The sequence below is a fragment of the Bombina bombina genome, chromosome 3 (genome assembly GCF_027579735.1).
Source record: "Bombina bombina isolate aBomBom1 chromosome 3, aBomBom1.pri, whole genome shotgun sequence".
In the NCBI taxonomy this organism is placed as follows: domain Eukaryota; kingdom Metazoa; phylum Chordata; class Amphibia; order Anura; family Bombinatoridae; genus Bombina; species Bombina bombina.
Genome location: NC_069501.1, coordinates 1032646904 through 1032669438, shown reverse-complemented (window position 1 = coordinate 1032669438; position 22535 = coordinate 1032646904). Strand labels below are relative to the sequence as shown.

General features: G+C 38.6%; 1 protein-coding gene across 1 annotated transcript in view; it reads left to right on the top strand.

The window, feature by feature from the left end:
- Window positions 1-22535, top strand: part of SCN8A (sodium voltage-gated channel alpha subunit 8) — a 262830-nt gene that overhangs the window by 18558 nt on the left and 221737 nt on the right. The window contains exons 5-6 of the mRNA XM_053708233.1: window positions 16058-16064; window positions 16825-17051. Coding sequence (XP_053564208.1) covers window positions 16058-16064; window positions 16825-17051 — 234 coding nt within the window. The remainder of the gene's footprint in view (window positions 1-16057; window positions 16065-16824; window positions 17052-22535) is intronic.

Below are 22535 nucleotides of genomic sequence, written 5' to 3'. Positions count from 1 at the left end.
TATGTAATTTGTTTAATTTATATTATTATTTATTTATTTACCACTATATTTCAAGCAACACACTGTAGCAATTTATATCTGATATTGCCAATACCCAACAAAAATGCAGTCAACTAACCGCAATATGCCAGCAACTAACACAGACCAGGAACTAATTAGTCACGATAGTAAGTACCTGACATGCAAGTGCAATGACCCCTATATAACCAGCACACAGGGTACTCATGTAACTGTTAAAGCTAAAACATTTTACATTGCAGAGACTAAACCCCAGGACCCCATACATTGCTGTCTTAATGTCCATCCACATAGCCAGTACCCAACAGAGATTACAAGTGGATTGATAAATGTTAGCACTGTTGAGCGCTAACTGCATTCAAGGTAAATCGGTATCGCTCATCTGTTTGCATTGGTATTACAAGTTTAAAGTAAAGAAGTTAGCCTGAGATCAAAAGACTCAGATGTACTAGCATTTAAAGGTTGGTTATCACAACCGTGCTAAATCCCTTTCTCCATAGACTTCTAAGTGGCACACAAAAAAGCCCTTTTCTCTTTTTCGGTCCATAAGAGAAGAGCTTTTTATCATAAGCAAGAGAAGGGAATTGCCCCCACACCTCAGTGTCCATCTGTCAGGGTGTCAGTAAGAAATAGTTAAATCCACGATTGTTTTAAATCTGCACTCACTGGACTTAAACACAAAATCTATTTATTTATTGTTTCGGAGCAGAGATGCCCCTTCCTCAGACCAACAACAAATAACACCCCATAAATAGACAAACATTACCCCATCACTCTATGCTGTAGCCGAGAGCACCTCTGGTCCAGTGTGTCACGTGACCCACCCCCTTACATGTTTTAACTATGGTAGCAAGTGTAAGCGCAATACCCAGTACAAAATAAAACCACATACTCTGCTTAATGCAGCACCAATATGCGGCAACAATAATGTAGTATAATCAAATGAATTGTGAGAAGTTAATACAGGATAAGAGTTAACAAGGACAGTATATTAAAACCATCAGCATTTTCACACATCCATGCTACATAGCCTCTTAAGGCAGCGATCTTAAAGCAGCAATCAAGGCCCTATAACATCTATTAAATAGATTCAGTCAGCGCTGCTATCAATAACTTTTTGGCAAACAAATGATAGTATATTGAAATTAATGGAGTAACAGTGTTCCACACATGTATGTTATAGTACCTGGGTCAGCTCACTTAGTTATATAATGACATAAAAATTAGATATAAGGGAGGATAAATGATCTCATCCCAGACCTGATTAATCGACAACCTCATGTAGCCTCATGGACCGGTGTTCTGTCGAAAAGAGCTACCTTGTCGAGATTTGCTACCTCGACAATTGTGTATTTGCAGTTAGTAACACTAAACAGTTACAGACAAGGTAGCTCTTTTCGACAGAAGAAGTGGTCGTCGAGATTTGCCACTTGTAATCTGCGCATGCTCACAATTACGTAATTGCATTCCACACATTCCTTTTAAACAAATGCGGAGTGCGATTACATAATTTTGAGCATGCACAGATCGAGGTTGCAAATCTCGACAAGGTAGTTCTTTTCAATAGGATACTGGCTGATGCGTACAGATAATCCCAATGCATACATTGAGAAAACTTGGATACCTTCACCTAAACCTGGATGTTATCAATGCAAGTTACATCACCTGAAAAAGCTTTATCCCAGGAAAATAGAATTTGCATGGCCAATTACTGCTCAGCGATCCGTTCTGCTTTCAAATGTAGCACTTCTGACTAACCAGTGGAAAGACATTTAGTGAAACGGGATTGTACTGTTTCACAACTAAAAACATGATTGTTGATCATATGCCGCCCCTTCTATGGGGAGGTGACATAGCAAAATCACCCTTAAAATTGGCTCCATAAATTGAACACATTAGCCCCCAGAGGAAGATTGGCATCGCCTCTTATAATCGCCAATAAAAATGTTTGCTTTTCTCTGATAGGGTTTCCTCTGTCCCTGTGATAGATTTTATCATATTGATACATGAGGTTGTTGATTGATCATAGGTCAGGGATGAGATAATTTATCCTCCCTTATATCTGATTTTTCTTTCATGTAATTAGCAAGAGTCCATGAGCTAGTGACGTATGGGATATACATTCCTACCAGGAGGGGCAAAGTTTCCCAAACCTCAAAATGCCTATAAATACACCCCTCACCACACCCACAAATCAGTTTTACAAACTTTGCCTCCCATGGAGGTGGTGAAGTAAGTTTGTGCTAGATTCTACGTTGATATGCGCTTCGCAGCAGGCTGGAGCCCGGTTTTCCTCTCAGTGTGCAGTGAATGTCAAAGGAATGTGAAGAGAGTATTGCCTATTTGAATTCAATGATCTCCTTCTACGGGGTCTATTTCATAGGTTCTCTGTTATCGGTCGTAGAGATTCATCTCTTACCTCCCTTTTCAGATCGACGATATACTCTTATATATACCATTACCTCTACTGATTCTCGTTTCAGTACTGGTTTGGCTTTCTACTACATGTAGATGAGTGTCCTGGGGTAAGTAAGTCTTATTTTGTGACACTCTAAGCTATGGTTGGGCACTTTTATATAAAGTTCTAAATATATGTGTTTAAACATTTATTTGCCTTGATTCAGGATGTTCAACGTTCCTTATTTCAGACAGTCAGTTTCATATTTGGGATAATGCATATGAATAAACCAATTTTTCTTACCTTAAAATTTGACTTTTTTCCTGTGGGCTGTTAGGCTCGCGGGGGCTGAAAATGCTTCATTTTCTATGTCATTTCCGGCGTCATACTTGTCGCCGGAAGTTGCGTCATTTTTTTGATGTTTTTTGCGCCAAAAGTTTCGGCGTTACCGGATGTGGCGTCATTTTTGGTGCCAAAAGCATTTAGGCGACAATTAATGTGGGCGTCTTTTTTGGCGCTAAAAAATATGGGCGTCATTATTGTCTCCTCAATATTTAAGTCTCATTGTTTATTTGCTTCTGGTTGCTAGAAGCTGGTTCATTGGCATTTTTCCCCATTCCTGAAACTGTCATTTAAGGAATTTGATCAATTTTGCTTTATATGTTGTTTTTTCTATTACATATTGCAATATGTCTCAGATTGACCCTGAATCAGAAGCTACTTCTGGAAAATCGCTGCCTGATGCTGGATCTACCAAAGTTAAGTGTATTTGTTGTAAACTTGTGGTAACTGTTTCTCTGGCTGTTGTTTGTGATGAATGTCATGACAAACTTTCTAATGCAGATAATATTTCCTTTAGTAATGTTCCATTACCTGTTGCTGTTCCATCAACATCTAATATTCAGGGTGTTCCTGTTAACATAAGAGATTTTGTTTCTAAATCTATTAAGAAGGCTATGGGCTCCATGTACGAAGCAGCGAAAGCTGCTCCAGAGCCTTTGCGGGGCAGGTTCGCATATGCGAGCCTGCTTCCCGCAATGTAAGAAGCAGCGGTCATTAGACTACTGCTTCCTACAGCCTACGCCACCTCTTAGGTGGCGAAGCAAAATCACAGAGAGCTTGCTCGCTCTCGGTGATTGACAGCCCCTTCAGTCGCGTGATTGATCGCGCGATTGAAGGGGCGGGCATTACACACTCCGCTGAGTGTGTAATGGTACATACGGGCAAGCGGATCAATAGATCAGCTGCCCGTGTGTAGAGGAGGCGGGCGGACAGCTTCGCGAGTTAAGAAGCTGTCCGCCCGCCTCTTAGTACATGGAGCCCTATGTCTGTTATTCCTCCTTCCAGTAAACGTGAAAGGTCTTTTAAAACTTCTAATGTTTCAGATGACTTTTTAAACGAACATCATCATTCTGATTCTGTTTCTGATACTGATTTTTCTGGTTCACAAGGTTCTGTTTCAGAGATTGATACTGATAAATCTTCTTATTTATTTAAAATGGAATTTATTCGTTCTTTACTTAAAGAAGTCTTAATTGCATTAGAAATAGAGGAGTCTGGTCCTCTTGATACTAAATCTAAACGTTTGAATACGGTTTTTAAACCCCCTGTAGTTATTCCGGAGGTTTTTCCCGTCCCTGATGCTATTTCTGAAGTAATTTCCAAGGAATGGAATAATCTGGGTAATTCATTTACTCCTTCTAAACGGTTTAAGCAATTATATCCTGTGCCATCTGACAGATTAGAGTTTTGGGACAAAATCCCGAAGATTGATGGGGCTATCTCTACTCTTGCTTAACGTACTACTATTCCTACGGCAGATAGTACTTCTTTTAAGGATCCTTTAGATAGGAAAATTGAGTCCTTTCTAAGAAAAGCTTACTTATGTTCAGGTAATCTTCTTAGACCTGCTATATCTTTGGCGGATGTTGCTGCAGCTTCAACTTTCTGGTTAGAAGCTTTAGCACAACAAGTAACAGATCATAATACTCATAGCATTGTTAATCTTCTTCAACATGCTAGTAACTTTATTTGTGATGCCATCTTTGATATCATTAGGGTTGATGTCAGGTATATGTCTTTAGCTATTTTAGCTAGAAGAGCTTTATGGCTTAAAACTTGGAATGCTGATATGTCTTCTAAGTCAACTTTGCTTTCCCTTTCTTTCCAGGGTATTAAATTGTTTGGTTCACAGTTGGATTCTATTATTTCAACTGTTACTGGGGGGAAATGAACTTTTTTACCACAGGATAAAAAATCTAAAGGTAAATTTAGGTCCGCTAATCGTTTTCGTTCCTTTCGTCATAATAAAGAACGAAAGTCTGATCCTTCCCCTACAGGAACAGTATCAGTTTGGAAACCATCTCCAGTCTGGAATAAATCCAAGCCCTTTAGAAAGCCAAAGCCAGCTCCCAAGTCCACATGAAGGTGCGGCCATCATTCCAGCCCAGCTGGTAGGGGGCAGATTACGTTTTTTCAAAGAAATTTGGATCAATTCGATTCACAATCTTTGGATTCAGAACATTGTTTCACAAGGGTACAGAATAGGCTTCAAGATAAGGCCTCCTGCAAGAAGATTTTTTCTTTCCTGTGTCCCAATAAATCCAGTGAAGGCTCAAGCATTTCTGAAATGTGTTTCAGATCTAGAGTTGGCTGGAGTAATTGTGCCAGTTCCAGTTCTGGAACAGGGGCTGGGGTTTTACTCAAATCTCTTCATTGTACCAAAGAAGGAGAATTCCTTCAGACCAGTTCTGGATTTAAAAATATTGAATCATTATGTAAGGATACCAATATTCAAAATGGTAACTATAAGGACTATTCGGCATTTTGTTCAGCAAAGGCATTATATGTCCACAATAGATTTACAAGATGCATATCTGCATATTCCGATTCATCCAGATCACTATCAGTTTCTGAGATTCTCTTTCCTAGACCAGCATTACCAGTTTGTGGCTCTGCCGTTTGGCCTAGCAACAGCTCCAAGGATTTTTACAAAGGTTGTCGGTGCCCTTCTATCTGTAATCAGAGAACAGGGTATTGTGGTATTTCCTTATTTGGACGATATCTTGGTACTTGCTCAGTCTTCACTTTTAGCAGAATCTCATACGAATCAACTTGTATCGTTTCTTCGAGAACATGGTTGGAGGATCAATTTACCAAAGAGTTCGTTGATTCCTCAGACAAGGGTAACCTTTTTAGGTTTCCAGATAGATTCAGTGTCCATGACTCTGTCGCTGACGGACAAAAGACGTCTGAAATTGGTTTCAGCTTGTCGAAACCTTCAGTCTCAATCATTCCCTTCGGTAGCCTTATGCATGGAAATTCTAGGTCTTATGACTGCTGCATCGGACGCGATCCCCTTTGCTCGTTTTCACATGCGACCTCTTCAGCTCTGTATGCTGAACCATTGGTGCAGGGATTATACAAAGATATCGCAATTAATATCTTTAAAACCGATTGTACGACACTCTCTGACGTGGTGGACAGAACACCATCGTTTAGTTCAGGGGGCTTCTTTTGTTCTTCCAACCTGGACTGTGATCTCAACAGATGCAAGTCTGACAGGTTGGGGAGCTGTATGGGGGTCTCTGACAGCACAAGGGGTTTGGGAATCTCAGGAGGCGAGATTACCAATCAACATTTTGGAACTCTGTGCGATTTTCAGAGCTCTTCAGTCGTGGCCTCTTCTAAAGAGAGAGTCATTCATTTGTTTTCAGACAGACAATGTCACAACCGTGGCATATGTCAATCATCAAGGAGGGACTCTCAGTCCTCTGGCTATGAAAGATGTATCTCGAATACTTGTTTGGGTGGAATCCAGCTCCTGTCTAATTTCTGCGGTTCATATCCCAGGTATAGACAATTGGGAAGCGGATTATCTCAGTCGCCAGACATTACATCCGGGCGAGTGGTCTCTTCACCCAGAGGTATTTCTTCAGATTGTTCAAATGTGGGGACTTCCAGAAATAGTTCTGATGGCTTCTCATATAAACAAGAAGCTTCCCAGGTATCTGTCCAGATCCAGGGATCCTCAGGCGGAAGCAGTGGATGCATTGTCACTTCCTTGGAAGTATCATCCTGCCTATATCTTTCCGCCTCTAGTTCTTCTTCCAAGAGTGATTTCCAAGATTCTAAAGGAGCGTTCGTCTGTTCTGCTGGTGGCTCCAGCATGGCCTCAAAGGTTTTGGTATGCTGATCTTCTCCGGATGGCTACTTGCCAACCGTGGACTCTTCCGTTAAGACCAGACCTTCTATCGCAAGGTCCTTTTTTCCATCAGGATCTCAAATCCTTAAATTTGAAGGTATGGAGATTGAACGCTTGATTCTCAGTCATAGAGGTTTCTCTGACTCTGTAATTAATACTATGTTACAGGCTCGTAAATCTGTTATATCGTTATATCTGTTATATTATCGAGTCTGGAAGACTTACATTTCTTGGTGGTGTTCTCATCATTTTTCCTGGCATTCTTTTAGAATTCCGAGAATTTTACAGTTTCTTCAGGATGGCTTAGATAAAGGTTTGTCTGCAAGTTCCTTGAAAGGACAAATCTCTGCTCTTTCTGTTCTTTTTCACAGAAAGATTGCTAATCTTCCTGATATTCATTGTTTTGTACAGGCTTTGGTTCGTATAAAACCTGTCATTAAGTCAATCTCTCCCCTGGGGGCTCTTCAAGCTCCTCCGTTTGAACCTATGCATTCGCTGGATATTAAATTACTTTCTTGGAAAGTTTTGTTTCTTTTGGCCATCTCTTCTGCTAGAAGAGTTTCTGAATTAACTGCTCTTTCTTGTGAGTCTCCTTTTCTGATTTTTCATCAGGATAAGGCGGTTTTTCGAACTTCATTTAAATTTTTACCTAAGGTTGTAAATTCTAACAACATTAGTAGAGAAATTGTTGTTCCTTCATTGTGTCCTAATCCTAAAAACTCTAAAGAAATATCGTTGCATTCTTTGGATGTAGTTAGAGCTTTGAAATATTATGATGAAGCTACTAAAGATTTCTGAAAGACTTCTAGTCTATTTGTTATCTTTTCTGGTTCTAGGAAAGGTCAGAAGGCTTCTGCCATTTCTTTGGCATCATGGTTAAAGTTTTTGATTCATTATGCTTATGTTGAGTCGGGTAGAACTCCGCCTCAAAGGATTACAGCTCATTCGACTAGGTCAGTCTCTACTTCCTGGGCATTTAGGAATGAAGCTTCGGTTGATCAGATTTGCAAAGCAGCAACTTGGTCTTCTTTGCATACTTTTACTAAATTCTACCATTTTGATGTGTTTTCTTCTTCAGAAGCAGTCTTTGGTAGAAAAGTACTTCAGGCAGCTGTTTCAGTTTGATTCTTCTGCTTATAATTTCATTTTTTTTTCATTATAAGATTTAATCTTTGTTTTGGGTGTGGATTATTTTTCAGCAGAATTGGCTGTCTTTATTTTATCCCTCCCTCTCTAGTAACTCTTGCGTGGAAGATCCACATCTTGGGTATTCATTATCCCATACGTCACTAGCTCATGGACTCTTGCTAATTACATGAAAGAAAACATAATTTATGTAAGAACTTACCTGATAAATTCATTTCTTTCATATTAGCAAGAGTCCATGAGGCCCACCCTTTTTTTGTGGTGGTTATGATTTTTTTGTATAAAGCACAATTATTCCAATTCCTTATTTTTTATGCTTTCACACTTTTTTCTTATCACCCCACTTCTTGGCTATTCGTTAAACTGATTTGTGGGTGTGGTGAGGGGTGTATTTATAGGCATTTTGAGGTTTGGGAAACTTTGCCCCTCCTGGTAGGAATGTATATCCCATACGTCACTAGCTCATGGACTCTTGCTAATATGAAAGAAATGAATTTATCAGGTAAGTTCTTACATAAATTATGTTTTTTTTTTCTTCTTCTTAATATACGCATTGGGATTATCTGTATGCATCAGCCGGTCCCTAAGGCTACTTGAGATTGATCATAAGTCAGGGACAAGATATTTTATGTCATTAAGTAACCTGATCCAGATACTATAACATCCATATGTTAAACATAGTTGTCTCAATTAATTTCTATATACCATCATGTGTTTGCCAATACATTTTATAATTATTAATAGGAGCTCTGACTGAATTTATATAATAGATGTTATAGAGCCATAATTGCGGCACGGACATACCAAAGTGCAGATGGTTTTCATATATTGTACTTGTTAATTCTAATCCTGTATTCACTCACCTCCCAATTCATGTGATTATGCTACATTATTGTTGTCGCCCATTGGTGCTGCATTAAGCTGAGAATGCGCTTTTAGTTTGTACCGGTTATTATGTTTACTATAGTTACAACACATAAAGGGGTGGATCACACTGGACCGGAAGAGCTCTCGGCTATGGCATGGAGAGGTGGGGTATGGTTTGTCTATTTATAGGGTGTTTTTTGCCATTACTAATTGTCTGAGGAAGGGGTTTACAACCCTGAAATGTCACTTTAATAAATGTGCATATAAATCTCCAGAGAGTGTTGCCTACCATTGTTGGTTGTTTATGTGGGTCTCAGTGCTATATGAATTTCTTTCATGTAATTAGCAAGAGTCCATGAGCTAGTGATGTATGGGATATACATTCCTACCAGGAGGGGCAAAGTTTCCCAAACCTTAAAATGCCTATAAATACACCCCTCACCACACCCACAATTCAGTTTTACAAACTTTGCCTCCTGTGGAGGTGGTGAAGTAAGTTTGTGCTTAGATTCTACGTTGATATGCACTTCGCAACAGGTTGAAGCCCGTTTTTCCTCTCAGAGTGCAGCGAATGTCAGAGGGATGTGAAGAGAGTATTGCCTATTCAAGAACAATGGTCTACCTCTAGGGGATCTTTTTCATAGGCTCTCTGTTATCCCTTTTCAGATCGACGATATACACTTATATACCATTACCTCTACTGATTCTCGTTTCAGTACTGGTTTGGCTATCTGCTTTATGTAGAGGAGTGTCCTGGGGTAAGTATGTCTTATTTTTTGTGTCACTCTGCGCTATGGTTGGGCACTTTCTATGTAAAGTTCTAAATATATGTCTATAAACTTATATTTGCCTTGATTCAGGATAAACGGTATTCCTTATTTTCAGACTGTCAGTTTCATTATTGGGATAATGCATTTAATTATTTTTTTCTTACCTTGAAAATTTTTTTCATTTGGCATTTTTTCCTGCGTGCTGTTAAGCTCGCGGGGGTGGGAAATGTTCCTTTTTATTTCGTTATTTTTTGGCGCTAAAAATTTTCGTCACTTCCGGTGCAGTAATTTTTCACCATAAGTTGTATTCTATTACGCATGCGTATTTAGACATTTTTTTGCGCCAAAAAAATGGGGCGTCTCTTTTACTCACTTTATTTAAACATTTCTCTTCATTGCTTCTGGTTGCTAGAAGCTTATTTTTTTGCATTCTTTCCCATTCCTGAAACTGTCATTTAAGGAATTTGATAATTTTGCTTTATATGTTGTTTTTTCTATTACATATTGCAAGATGTCTCATCCGACCCTGGATCAAAATCTACTAATGAACAGACGTTGCCTGATGCTGGTTCTACCAAAGTTAAGTGCATATGTTGTAAACTTGTGGTATCTGTTCCTCCAGCTGTAGTTTGTGAAAGCTGCCATGATAAACTTTCCAATGCTGATTGTGTCTCCATTAGTAATAATCCTTTACCTGTTGTTGTTCCTTCAACATCTAATGTTCAGGATGTTCCTGTTAATGTAAAAGAATTTGTTTCTAATTCTATTAGGAAGGCTCTGTCTGTTATTCCTCCTTCCAATAAACGTAAAAGGTCTTTCAAAACTTCTCACATTTCAGATTAGTTTGTAGGTGACCGTCATCATTCTGACTTATCTGATTCTGATGAGGTTTTTTCTGGTTCAGAAGATTCTACTACAGATATTGATTCTGATAAACCCTCATATTTATTTAAAATGGAGTTTATTCATTCATTACTAAAAGAAGTTTTGATTGCATTAGATATGGAGGAATCCAGTCCTCCTGATACTAAAACTGCTAAACTTTTAAATTCGGTTTGTAAGCCTCATGTATTAATCCCGGAAGTTTTTCCAGTTCCTGATGCTATCTCAGATGTGATTGCTAGGGAATGGGATAGTTTGGGTACTTCATTTACTCCTTCTCCAAGGTTTAAGAAATTGTACCCTGTGCCATCTGATAGATTGGAGTTTTGGGATAAAATCCCTAAGGTCAATGGAGCTATCTCTACCCTTGCTAAACGTACTGCTATTCCTACGGCAGATAGCACTTCCTTTAAAGATCCTTTAGACAGGAAGATTGAATCTTTTTTTATTTATGTTCAGGCAATTTACTCAGACCTGCTATATCTTTGGCTGATGTTGCTGCAGCTTCAACTTTTTGGTTGGAGACTTTAGCGCAACAAGTAACAGATCATAATGCATATAGCATTGTTATACTTTTTCAACATGCTAATAACTTTGTCTGTGATGCCATTTTTGATATCATTAGAATTGATGTCAGGTATATGTCTTTAGCTATTTTAGCCAGAAGAGCTTTATGGCTTAAAGCTTGGAATGTAGATATGACTTCTAAGTCAACTTTGCTTTCTCTCTCTTTCCAAGGTAATAAGTTGTTTGGTTCTCAGTTGGATTCTATAATTTCAACTGTTACTGGAGGGAAGGGAGCTTTTTTGCCCCAGGGCAAAAAATCGAAAGGTAATTTTAGGGCTGCTAATCGTTTTCGTTCCTTTCGTCAAAATAGAGAGCAAAAGCCCGACCCTTCTCCTAAAGGAACGGTTTCCGGTTGGAAACCTAATCCAGTGTGGAATAAATCCAAGCCTTTCAGAAAGTCAAAACCTGCTCCTAAATCCGCATGAAGGTGCGGCCCTCATTCCAGCACAGCTGGTAGGGGGCAGGTTACGATTTTTCAAAGATGTTTGGATCAATTCGATTCACAATCTTTGGATTCAGAACATTGTTTCTCTAGGGTACAGAATAGGTTTCAAGGTAAGGCCACTTGTGAGAAAAAAATTTCTCTCACGCATTCCGGTAAATCCAGTGAAGGCTCAGGCGTTTCTGAAATGTGTTTCAGACCTAGAGTTAGCTGGGGTAATTATGCCAGTTCCAGTTCTGGAACAGGGTCTGGGGTTTTATTAAAATCTATTCATTGTGCCAAAGAAAGAGAATTCTTTCCGACCAGTTCTGGATTTAAAAATATTGAATCGATATGTAAGGATACCAACATTCAAAATGGTGACTATAAGAACTATTCTGCCTTTTGTTCAGCAAGGGCATTATATGTCTACAATAGACTTACAGGATGCATACCTGCATATTCCTATTCACTTAGATCACTACCAGTTTCTGAGATTCTCTTTTCTAGACAAGCATTACCTTCCATTTGGTCTAGCAACTGCGCCAAGAATCTTTTCGAAGGTTCTAGGTGCCCTTCTCTCTGTAATCAGAGAACAGGGTATTGCGGTATTTCCTTATTTAGACAATATCTTGGTATTTGCTCAGTCTTTACATTCTGCAGAATCTCACACGAATCAACTTGTGTTGTTTCTTCAAAGACATAGTTGGAGGATCAATTTACCAAAAAGTTCTTTGATTCCTCAGACAAGAGTAACCTTTTTAGGTTTCCAGATAGATTCAGTGTCCATGACTTTGTCTCTGACAGAAAAGAGACGTCTGAAATTGGTTTCAGCCTGTCGAAACCTTCAGTCTCAATTGTTCCCTTCGGTAGCATTATGCATGGAGATTTTAGGTCTCATGACTGCTGCTTCGGACGCGATCCCTTTTGCTCGTTTTCATACGAGACCACTTCAGCTTTGTATGCTGAACCAGTGGTGCAGGGATTATACAAGGTTATCACAAATAATATCCTTAAATCCCAATGTTCGATCATCTCTAACTTGGTGGATGGATCACCATCGTTTAATTCAAGGGGCCTCTTTTGTTCGTCCAACCTGGACTGTGATCTCAACAGATGCGAGTCTTTCAGGTTGGGGAGCGGTATGGGGATCTCTGACGGCGCAGGGGGTTTGGGAATCTCAGGAGGCAAAATTACCAATCAACATTTTGGAACTCCATGCGATTTTCAGAGCTCTTCAGTTCTGGCCTCTTCTGAAGAGAGAATCGTTTATTTGTTTTCAAACAGACAATGTCACGACCGTGGCATATGTCAATCATCAAGGTGGGACTCACAGTCCTCAAGCTATGAAAGAAGTATCTTGGATACTTGTATGGGTGGAAACTAGCTCCTGTCTAATCTCTGCGGTTCACATCCCAGGTGTAGACAATTGGGAAGCGGATTATCTCAGTCGCCAGACGTTACATACGGGCGAATGGTCTCTTCATCCAGAGGTATTTCTACAGATTGTGCAAATCTGGGGTCTCCCAGAAATAGATCTGATGGCCTATCATCTGAACAAGAAACTTCCCAGGTATCTATCCAGATCTCGAGATCCTCAGATGGAAGCAGTGGATGCGTTATCAATTCCTTGGAATTATCATCCTGCTTATATCTTTCCGTCTCTAGTTCTTCTTCCAAAAGTAATCTCCAAAATTCTAATGGAGCGCTCATGTGTACTGCTGGTGGCTCCAGCATGGCCACACAGGTTTTGGTTTGCGGATCTCGTTCGGATGGCCAGTTGCCAACCTTGGACACTTCCGTTAAGGCCAGACCTTCTATCTCAAGGTCCCTTTTTCCATCAGGATCTCAAATCATTAAATTTGAAGGTATGGAAATTGAACGCTTAATTCTTAGTCATAGAGGTTTCTCTGACTCAGTGATTAATACTATCTTACAGGCTCGAAAATCTGTCTCTAGAAAGATTTATTATCAGGTTTGGAAGACTTACATCTCTTGGTGTTCTTCTCAATAAATTCTCCTGGCATTCTTTCAGAATTCCTAGAATTTTACAATTTCTTCAGGATGGTTTGGATAAAGGTTTGTCTGCAAATTCCTTGAAAGGACAAATATCTGCTCTTTCTGTTCTTTTTCACAGAAAGATTGCTCATCTTCCTGATATTCGTTGTTTTGTACAGGCTTTAGTACGTATCAAACTTGTCATTAAGCCAATCTCTCCTCCTTGGAGTCTTAATTTGGTTTTGTCAGCCTTACAGGCTCCTCCGTTTGAGCCTATGCATTCTCTGGACATTAAATTACTTTCCTGGAAAGTATTGTTCCTTTTAGCTATCTCTTCTGCCAGAAGAGTCTCTGAGTTGTCTGCTCTTTCTTGTGAATCTCCTTTTCTGATTTTTCATCAGGATAAGGCGGTGTTGCGGACTTCATTTCAATTTTTGCCTAAGGTTGTGAATTCTAACAACATTAGTAGAGAAATTGTTGTCCCTTCATTATGTCCTAATCCTAAGAATTCTAAGGAAAGGTCATTACATTCGTTGGATGTAGTTAGAGTTTTAAAATATTATGTTGAAGCTACTAAAGATTTTAGAAAGACTTCTAGTCTATTTGTTATCTTTCCTGGTTCAAGGAAAGGTCAGAAGGCTTCTGCCATTTCTTTGGCGTCTTGGCTAAAGTCTTTGATTCATCATGCTTATGTGGAGTCGGGTAAGTCCCCGCCTCAAAGGATTACAGCTCATTCTACTAGGTCAGTCTCTACTTCCTGGGCCTTTAGGAATGAAGCTTCTGTTGATCAGATTTGCAAAGCAGCAACTTGGTCTTCTTTGCATACTTTTACTAAATTCTACCATTTTGATGTGTTTTCTTCTTCTGAAGCAGTTTTTGGTAGAAAAGTACTTCAGGCAGCTGTTTCTGTTTGATTCGTCTGCTTATAATTTCAGTTTTTTCATTATAAGATTAAAACTTTTTGATTTGGGTTGTGGACTATTTTTTTCAGCGGAATTGGCTGTCTTTATTTTATCCCTCCCTCTCTAGTGACTCTTGCGTGGAAGTTCCACATCTTGGGTATCTGCTATCCCATACGTCACTAGCTCATGGACTCTTGCTAATTACATGAAAGAAAACATAATTTATGTAAGAACTTACCTGATAAATTCCTTTCTTTCATATTAGCAAGAGTCCATGAGACCCACCCTTTTTTTGTGGTGGTTATTATTTGTTTTTTTGTATAAAGCACAATTATTCCAATTCCTTAATTTTTTTGATGCTTTCGCTCCTTTCTTATCACCCCACTTCTTGGCTATTCGTTAAACTGAATTGTGGGTGTGGTGAGGGGTGTATTTATAGGCATTTTAAGGTTTGGGAAACTTTGCCCCTCCTGGTCGGAATGTATATCCCATACGTCACTAGCTCATGGACTCTTGCTAATATGAAAGAAAGGAATTTATCAGGTAAGTTCTTGCATAAATTATGTTTTTAGGCTGTTCACCCTGGTATGTAATAAGTAGTGTGAGTGCCCTCTCTACAGCATTATTTTACATATACACACATATACGTACATTGTGAAGAACATAGAATTTCAAGTATTTCTTTAAAAAAAAACATTCAATTTGTTGAAGGTATTTGACTGGGAAGGGCTCTGAAGTGTCTGTGTATATGTGTGTATATGTATATATATATATATATATATACTGTGTGTGTGTGTGTGCGTGTAATATATATATATATGTGTGTGTGTGTGTGTGTGTGTGTGTGTGTGTGTGTGTATATATATATATATATATATATATATATATATATATATATATATATAAAAATATAGGTGGCCCTCGTTTTACAACGGTTCAATTTACACCGTTTCAGAATAACAACCTTTTTTTCCAGTCATGTGACTGCTATTGAGAAGCAGTGCATTTATTAAAATAGCCAGTAGGTGGAGCTGTCCGCTTGTGTTGCAGCAAAGCCAAGCAAGCTGAAATTAATCAGTTTAACCAGACCTGGGCTATCGAGCAGATTTCAAAGGAACAAGATCTTCCTGTCTATAAATCAGTCCAGATTGGAATGCATAGAAAGAACTGTTTGCAGAAAAATGCAAGTGAAGTCTGTGTTGTGTGATTATTTTATTAGGTTTATAATGCTGTTTAGCATTTAAAGTCTTCATTTCAAAGCTTTAAAAATAATGTATTAGGTGTTACTTATGACAATTTTGAGAGGGTCCTGGAACCTATCTCCCTGACTTCCCATTGACTTACATTATAAACTGGGTATGAGTAGGTGCATTCTCACGAACTAAGTTCAAATGCCAGGGTGCTGAAGAGGATAAGTATAAGTACATAAAAGACAGCACTCACTGGGCTTGAAAAAAGGTGCAGCAAGTGCCTTTTATTAAGTGACGTTTCAGGGAATACACCCCTTCATCAGACCATATATGTGTGTTTGCACATACATATTTACAGATATAAACACACAAATACACATGTATACATACACACATACAAATTTATATATATTTAAAAAAGTGTTCAATAATAAACATATTTTCTAGTAAATATGTTAATATGAGTGTAATACGTTAATAGTCCTAACACTTTACTTCTTGCGCTATTTTGTCTTTTGTTCAAGCACATGCCACAACTTTCTACTTGTAATACCAGTGGTGTTTAGTGCGACATCTATTGAAAGTATACAGTACAGTGCGCTAGAGGGATGTTCGCCGCACTAAACCTTCTCTGATAATTCAGTTTTACCATGGACTTGTAATCAATTTGCGCTCTAATTTTAGCGCAGTCCAGCAAAATAGTTCATCGTACCCTGCACTATCATTAGCTTTCCACTTCTAATCTGGACCAGAGTGTGGAGAGTAAACTCACTTATTGCTGGAATCACACATAGAGCAGGGATATAACTTGCCAACTGCAAATATTTAATGTACAAAACAAATCTAGCAGTGTAAGGGCAGCAATACCAAGGAGTTGTATTTTCACATGACGACAAATCACAATTAAATTAAATACCATAGCATTCACTTTCATATATCATTGTTCAATATATTACTTTTCTTTAGTAAATTTAGATAATATTTCACTATTTGCATGTTCTATCTAGGCATCCATTTTGTATAGAAAGGTTATTTAGCAAATTATGGAATGTTTTATGAACTTCCTGTAATAATAAGTCAGAAACAGCAATGTCCACAGCACCTTTTCTTTGAAGAAAACTTGTCTTTTATTATTCATGTGCATCAGGTATAGTGCTGTACTCCAAGTTACTTTGCATAATTTGTGTAATATAAATCACATTGACAGGCTTCAAAGTTATGTAGCTTATGTTAGGGTCTAGCCTACCACTAAATATTCCCTTTGTTTTTCTGTGTTTTTTTTTTTCCTCTCAAACTTGACAAGTCCCATGTATTGTGTTCAGGCTAGGGGTTTCACGGTGTGCTGTTAAACGTTTATGTTGACTAAACTGGAGTTTAAAGAATTTGTTTTGTATTTGTGCTAGACTGCAGCTATGGCTACTTCTGCTGGTACAGTCACTGAAGATGCTGCAGAAGAAGAAGAAGGAGATGCGAGAATGTCTCAGACATCTTCAGAGTTTTCCAAGTTGAGCTCAAAAAGTGCTAAAGAAAGGAGAAACCGCAGAAAGAAACGAAAACAAAAAGAACTGTCTGAAGGAGAGGAAAAGGGAGATAATGAGAAGTTTTACGAGTCAGAAGATGGCATTAGAAGAAAAGGGTTCTGGTACCCTGATACTAGACTGGGAAGAAAATTTTCAATTATGAACCAGGTATTTTGAAAGCTTCAAGCTCTCCCTAAAGACTCTACTGTTCAGAGATGCATACAAGCTACACTAACCTTTCCTAACACCTGTTCCTCTCCTCCATTGCTATCTGCCACAAATCCCCTTAGCATGAAGCCCAACTATTGCAGATCATCTTCATAAGAGCTGACTACAACAGTGCGACTCTCGGCAGGTCCCTCTATCCATTTGATCCCTATAAATGCTACCTTGCATACCGTCTATGTCTATAGCGCTGCAGAATCTGTTGACGCTCTACAAATAACCAATAATAATTATTAGATTTATATACACTGTTCTCAGGCTGTCCACTTTACTTTTCAGCACTGATAGCTCTTCTTTGTAATTATCTAAGGAATAAACATTAACTTTTTTTCTGTAGTAAGATGTTAGTTTGGTTGACCAGGTGCAGAGTACCCCAAGTAGGAGGGTTGACAGCTGTCCTCCACAAAAATACTGGACACTCAGTTGGTGACTGGGCATAAGGGTAGGTGGGGGTTATACAATACCCTCCCAAAATCCCCAATTCTTGATCCCACTATGTATATTTTTAACAACGGAGCATTCATTTTACCCCTTGGCAGCAAGTAAGATACAAATAAATAATTTTACCTCTTTGGCTAATGGTAACACCCTTAAACATAAGTTATTTGGCCACCTTAGCTGACCCTCATTTCTTTTTACTCCATATTTGTAATGCATTCAGGCATAGGAGACATTTTATATTTAGCCAACACTCAGGGGCGTAAAAAAAAATGGACATTTAAGTGTCCAGTATTTTTGTGAATATTTTACTGGACAGCTTGCTAAAATACTGGACTGTCCGCTTATCCATTGACGTCAGGTGGTTAACTTAATTGTAATTCATTGCTCACTCTGTAGTATAATTATTTGTGTTTGCATTATTTAGTATTTGTATGATGAACATAATAGTGTTAGCAATAATAATAGACTTGATTTCTTTATCGTCTTAGTGTGTGGTTCATATTAAGGTAAAATATAGATGATTGTTGTAATTATTTTTCCATTAGTATATTTAGCCATTAATTAAAGTAAAACATAGCATTCATATGAAAGAGTATAATGTTTAACCTGTTAAAATGTGCATGATTTAAGTAAAGTTAAAGGAGCATGAAACCCAAAAATTTTCTTCCATAATTCAGATAGAGAATACAATTTTAAACAACTTTCTAACTTCTATTATCTATCTGTTTTATTCTCTTGGTATAATTTGTTGAAAGAGCAGCAATGCACTAATGGTTTCTAATTGAATACATGGGTGAGCCAATCGCAATCTATATATTTATGCAGCAACCAATCAACAGCTAGAATCTTGGTTCTCTGCTGCTCCTTAACTTGCCTAGATAAACCATTCAGCAAAGGATAACAAGAGAAGGAAGCAAATTAAATAAAAGTAGTAAATTGGAAAGTTGTTTGAAATTGTATTCTCTATCTGAATCATGAAAGAATTTTTTTAGGTTTGATGTCCCTTTAAAGCTATTTAAACTGATTTTGAAAGTAACAAGATGGGCATGTGTATGGATAACTCATCCCTAAGGAAAGATTGCTCTCTAGCTGATAATACACATCCTACAGTGTTATTGATTGACAAGGACAACCTCTTCACTGTTATGAATTTCAAAAAAAAACTTGCCCAATGTACCAGAACATTTTTAGGTTTTTTTGCTATCACTCCATTTACACAGAAATAGAACCTTTTTTCCCTATAAAAACTATATTAGGGGCATAAAAAGAGCTTTCAGTGGATTTATTCACAGAATTAATATATTATTGTAAAATTAACAAAAAGGTAAAAAAAATTAAAACAATAAATAAATAAAAAGATTCATTATCACATTCCACAAAAAAACTGTAGACCAAACATATATTTTTCATTGTTTTTTTTTAAATTAATTTAAGGTCTTAATCTGCAGCTTTGTCTAAAATGATGCAATGGGGTAGTTTTCATTTGGTATAGTAGAACTGCCCAAATTCTCCAAATTTAAACCCTCAAAAAGATATATATTTATATACAGTAAATATTTGATATATATTTCATTCCACCATTTGACCACCAAATGTCACTATATAAAAAAAATAGTTAATTTTTGAACAAACTTTGGGTTTAAAATGAAACATTTCACACAGCTACTGCAGTCATAAGACAAATGGTTGTAAAAGTTTTTCTAGGATCACCTTTGCTCAGAAATGGCAGACATGCATGGTTTTGCAATTGATTTTGGTAATTAGAAGGCAGCTTATTGCAGCTGTGCATCACACCTATGAAATTCCTGGCAGTGAAGGGGTTAATCAGTTAGCTGTTAATTGTATTGTAGTGCAGTGATTACCCTCCCACCTGATACCTACCACCTCCCTGATCCCTCCTAAACCGCTCTCTTCACTTACCCTCCCACTGGTCACCATCATCTTCCTCCAGCTTAGGTACCGTCTGCCAGTAGCAGTTAGGGGTTTTGTTTTCTTTCATGGTGAGAGTTCATGAGCCATCATGTGTGGGAATATTCACCTCCTGATCACTAGGAGGAGGCAAGACACCCCAACACACCACAGCTTTAAACCCCTCTCACTTCCCATGAGCCTCAGTCATTTTCTTTTTCCTCCTTGATGAGACGTGAGTTGAAAGTGAAATGATAGATTGTCTGGGGTTGTCATGTTCCTTGTTCAGAGGTGAATTGCCTGGTATTTCGGGGCTGGACTGACCTTACTTTGCGGGATCATACTGATATACTTCAAAAAAATCTTCCTCTGTGAAACGCACACTGGTCTAAAAGAGGCTGCTCCTGGGTGGTAAATCGCATAGAACTAGCTGATGAGCTGTTGTTAGTTCCTGGTAGAGCACTTCTCTCTCTGTGGCCTATTTATCAAATGTCTGTCCAACATGATCTGATCAGCGGATCGTGTCGGACAGACATCGCTGAATGCGGACAGCAATATGCTCTCCGCATTCAGCATTGCACCAGCAGTTCTTGTGTTGATGTCCGGGGATCTCTGTCCGCCTCCTCAGAGCAGGTGATCAGGTTATGGAGCAGTGGTCTTTAGACAGTTGCTTCATAACTTGTGTTTCTGGCAAGCCTGAAGGCTCGCCAAAAACACAGGGCTTCAAGCTCCATACTGAGCTTTATAAATATGCCCCTCTGTATGAAATGCTAGATCTTCTCACAATTTGAAAGGAGATTCTCTAACCATTCTAAGGCCCAAATCCTCCTCGCAGTAACCGTTCAGAGGGGCAGACAAGGCGTTATCAGCCAGGTGGTGAATGGTCTTTTCTCAGTGAGAAATGTTGCAGGGCTCCCAGTGAAATGTGGATGCATCCACCAATCCCCTGGTCTACATTGATCTGCTTCTTGTGGATTCACAGCCCTCCTCAGGTGAAAATGTGGACTTGTTCACAAATCCCCTGGGTTGTAGATGCTGTTACTAATTCAGATACTTGGCATCATGCTCGCACTGCTTAGGATTGGCTCATCTGCTGCAAACAAGTTGCTGCAGCTGAGGTAAGCCCAGTGGATGGAGGTGCTGAATGGTAAGTACCTGCACTTTACAAGCCCACCAGCTATTAGTATTAGCATGTACATATGATTCACATAGTCTGGGGACTATATATTATATACCTTTCACCTTATGCTAGCTTTTTTAAGCACTTGGTTTAAATGTAGCTTGGTTGGCTTGGCATGCTCAGCATTTGTTTCTGAGCCATGCACAGTATGCTTTATTTTACCTGTGCTGAATTTGTGTTTACCTTCGGGTTTTATCTTTTAGCACTTACCTGTAGCCTAGGTGCTCTAAGGGTTTCGGTTTTAGCATGCATTTTTAGCGTGCCTTTTCTGTTGTGCTTTTTTCTTTCCATCTAGGTTAACTATTTGTGTGCTATATACTGACTATGTATATGTAAGTAATTCCTTACTGTTACTATGCGACAAACTGGTGCCGCTCAGGCCTCTGGTCCACCGGCTGAATATCTAGGAGGGAGATCCTCTGTTACTGTAACCCCTTCTAGTTTGTGTTTGCTTTGTAAGGATTCTCAGGTGTGTGTCCCTGCTCAGCTTTGTACCTCATGTGCCAAGTCTATTGCTTATCCTAAACACGTTTTTTCTGCTTAGCAGAGTGTGCAGGGGTTTTTACTATATCAAAGCTGCTCCCAGGAGAGTTCATCTGAACTTTCTTTAAATTTAAAGGGACAGTCAACTCCAAAATTGTTATTGTTTGAAAAGATAGACAATCCCTTTATTACCCATTCCCTAGTTCCAGCCTTCAAACTTATGTAGCTTATGTTATTGCCTACACGTCCCCGGTTTTGCACAGCCAACATGGTTATATTAATATACATTTTACTTCTTTGATTACCTTGTATCTAAGCCTCTTCTGACAGCCCCCTTATCACAAGATGTTTTATTTATTTATTAACTTGCATTTTAGCCAATTAGTGCTGTGTTTTGCACAACCCATAGGCGTGAGCACAATGTTATCTATATGGCTCACATGAACTAGCAGTTTCCTGTTGTGAAAAACTAATAAAAAAGCATGTGATAAGAGACTGTCTGTAGTGGCTTAGATACAGGCAGACATTGTGAGGTTTAAATCTTATAAAGTATATTAATATAACAATGTTGGTTGTGCAAAACTGGGGAATGGGTAGTAAAGGCATTATCTATCTTTTTAAACAATAACAATTGTGGTGTTGACTGTCCCTTTAAGGATAATATTCACTCTGCTATTAGTGAGGTTTTAAATTGTTTAAGTGTAGGCACTTGCAAGGATTTGTAGGTGGTCCTTCTTTGGCTTTTAGCTCATCAGAGACTTCCCTTAAGTCACCCATCTATGATAGGGGTGTATCTGACTCTCAGGACCCTGCTGATGCAGAGGATGTGACCTTTGTTCATCTACAATAAAGCAACCTGTTAAGAGCCTTTCTCTTTTCTCATGCCTGGTTCAATTTCTGAAATTATTACTAAATAATGGCAGAAGCCAGGTATTCCTTTTTGTTCAGTCTCCCAAATTTAAATCTTTGTTTAATTTTTCTTCTGTTAACAGAGATTTGGGAGACTGTCTGTAAGGTAGCTGCAGCTATTCCCACTTTGGCCAGGTGTACTAATCTTCCTTTGGAGGATAGTTCCTCTTTTGAGGATCCTTTAGATAGAAAACTTGAATGTTTTAATAGGCGACTCTTTCAGCTCGCAGGTTTTAGGTTTTATTCCTGCAGTCATTGTAGCCTGTGTCGCTGCTGCCACTTATGAATGGTGTGACAATCTCTCAGAACTTGTTTCTGGGGAAATCACTCTGGATGAGATTGAGGATCTTATTAATCTCCCGAGAACAGCAAATTGCTTTATTTATGATGCAGCAGTGGAAATTATTTGTATCAATGCTAAGAATGCTGCATTAGCTGTTTAGCTAGGCAAGCTTTGTGGTCTGCTGACTGCTTTCTTTTCCCTTCCAGGGTAAATCTCTGTCTGG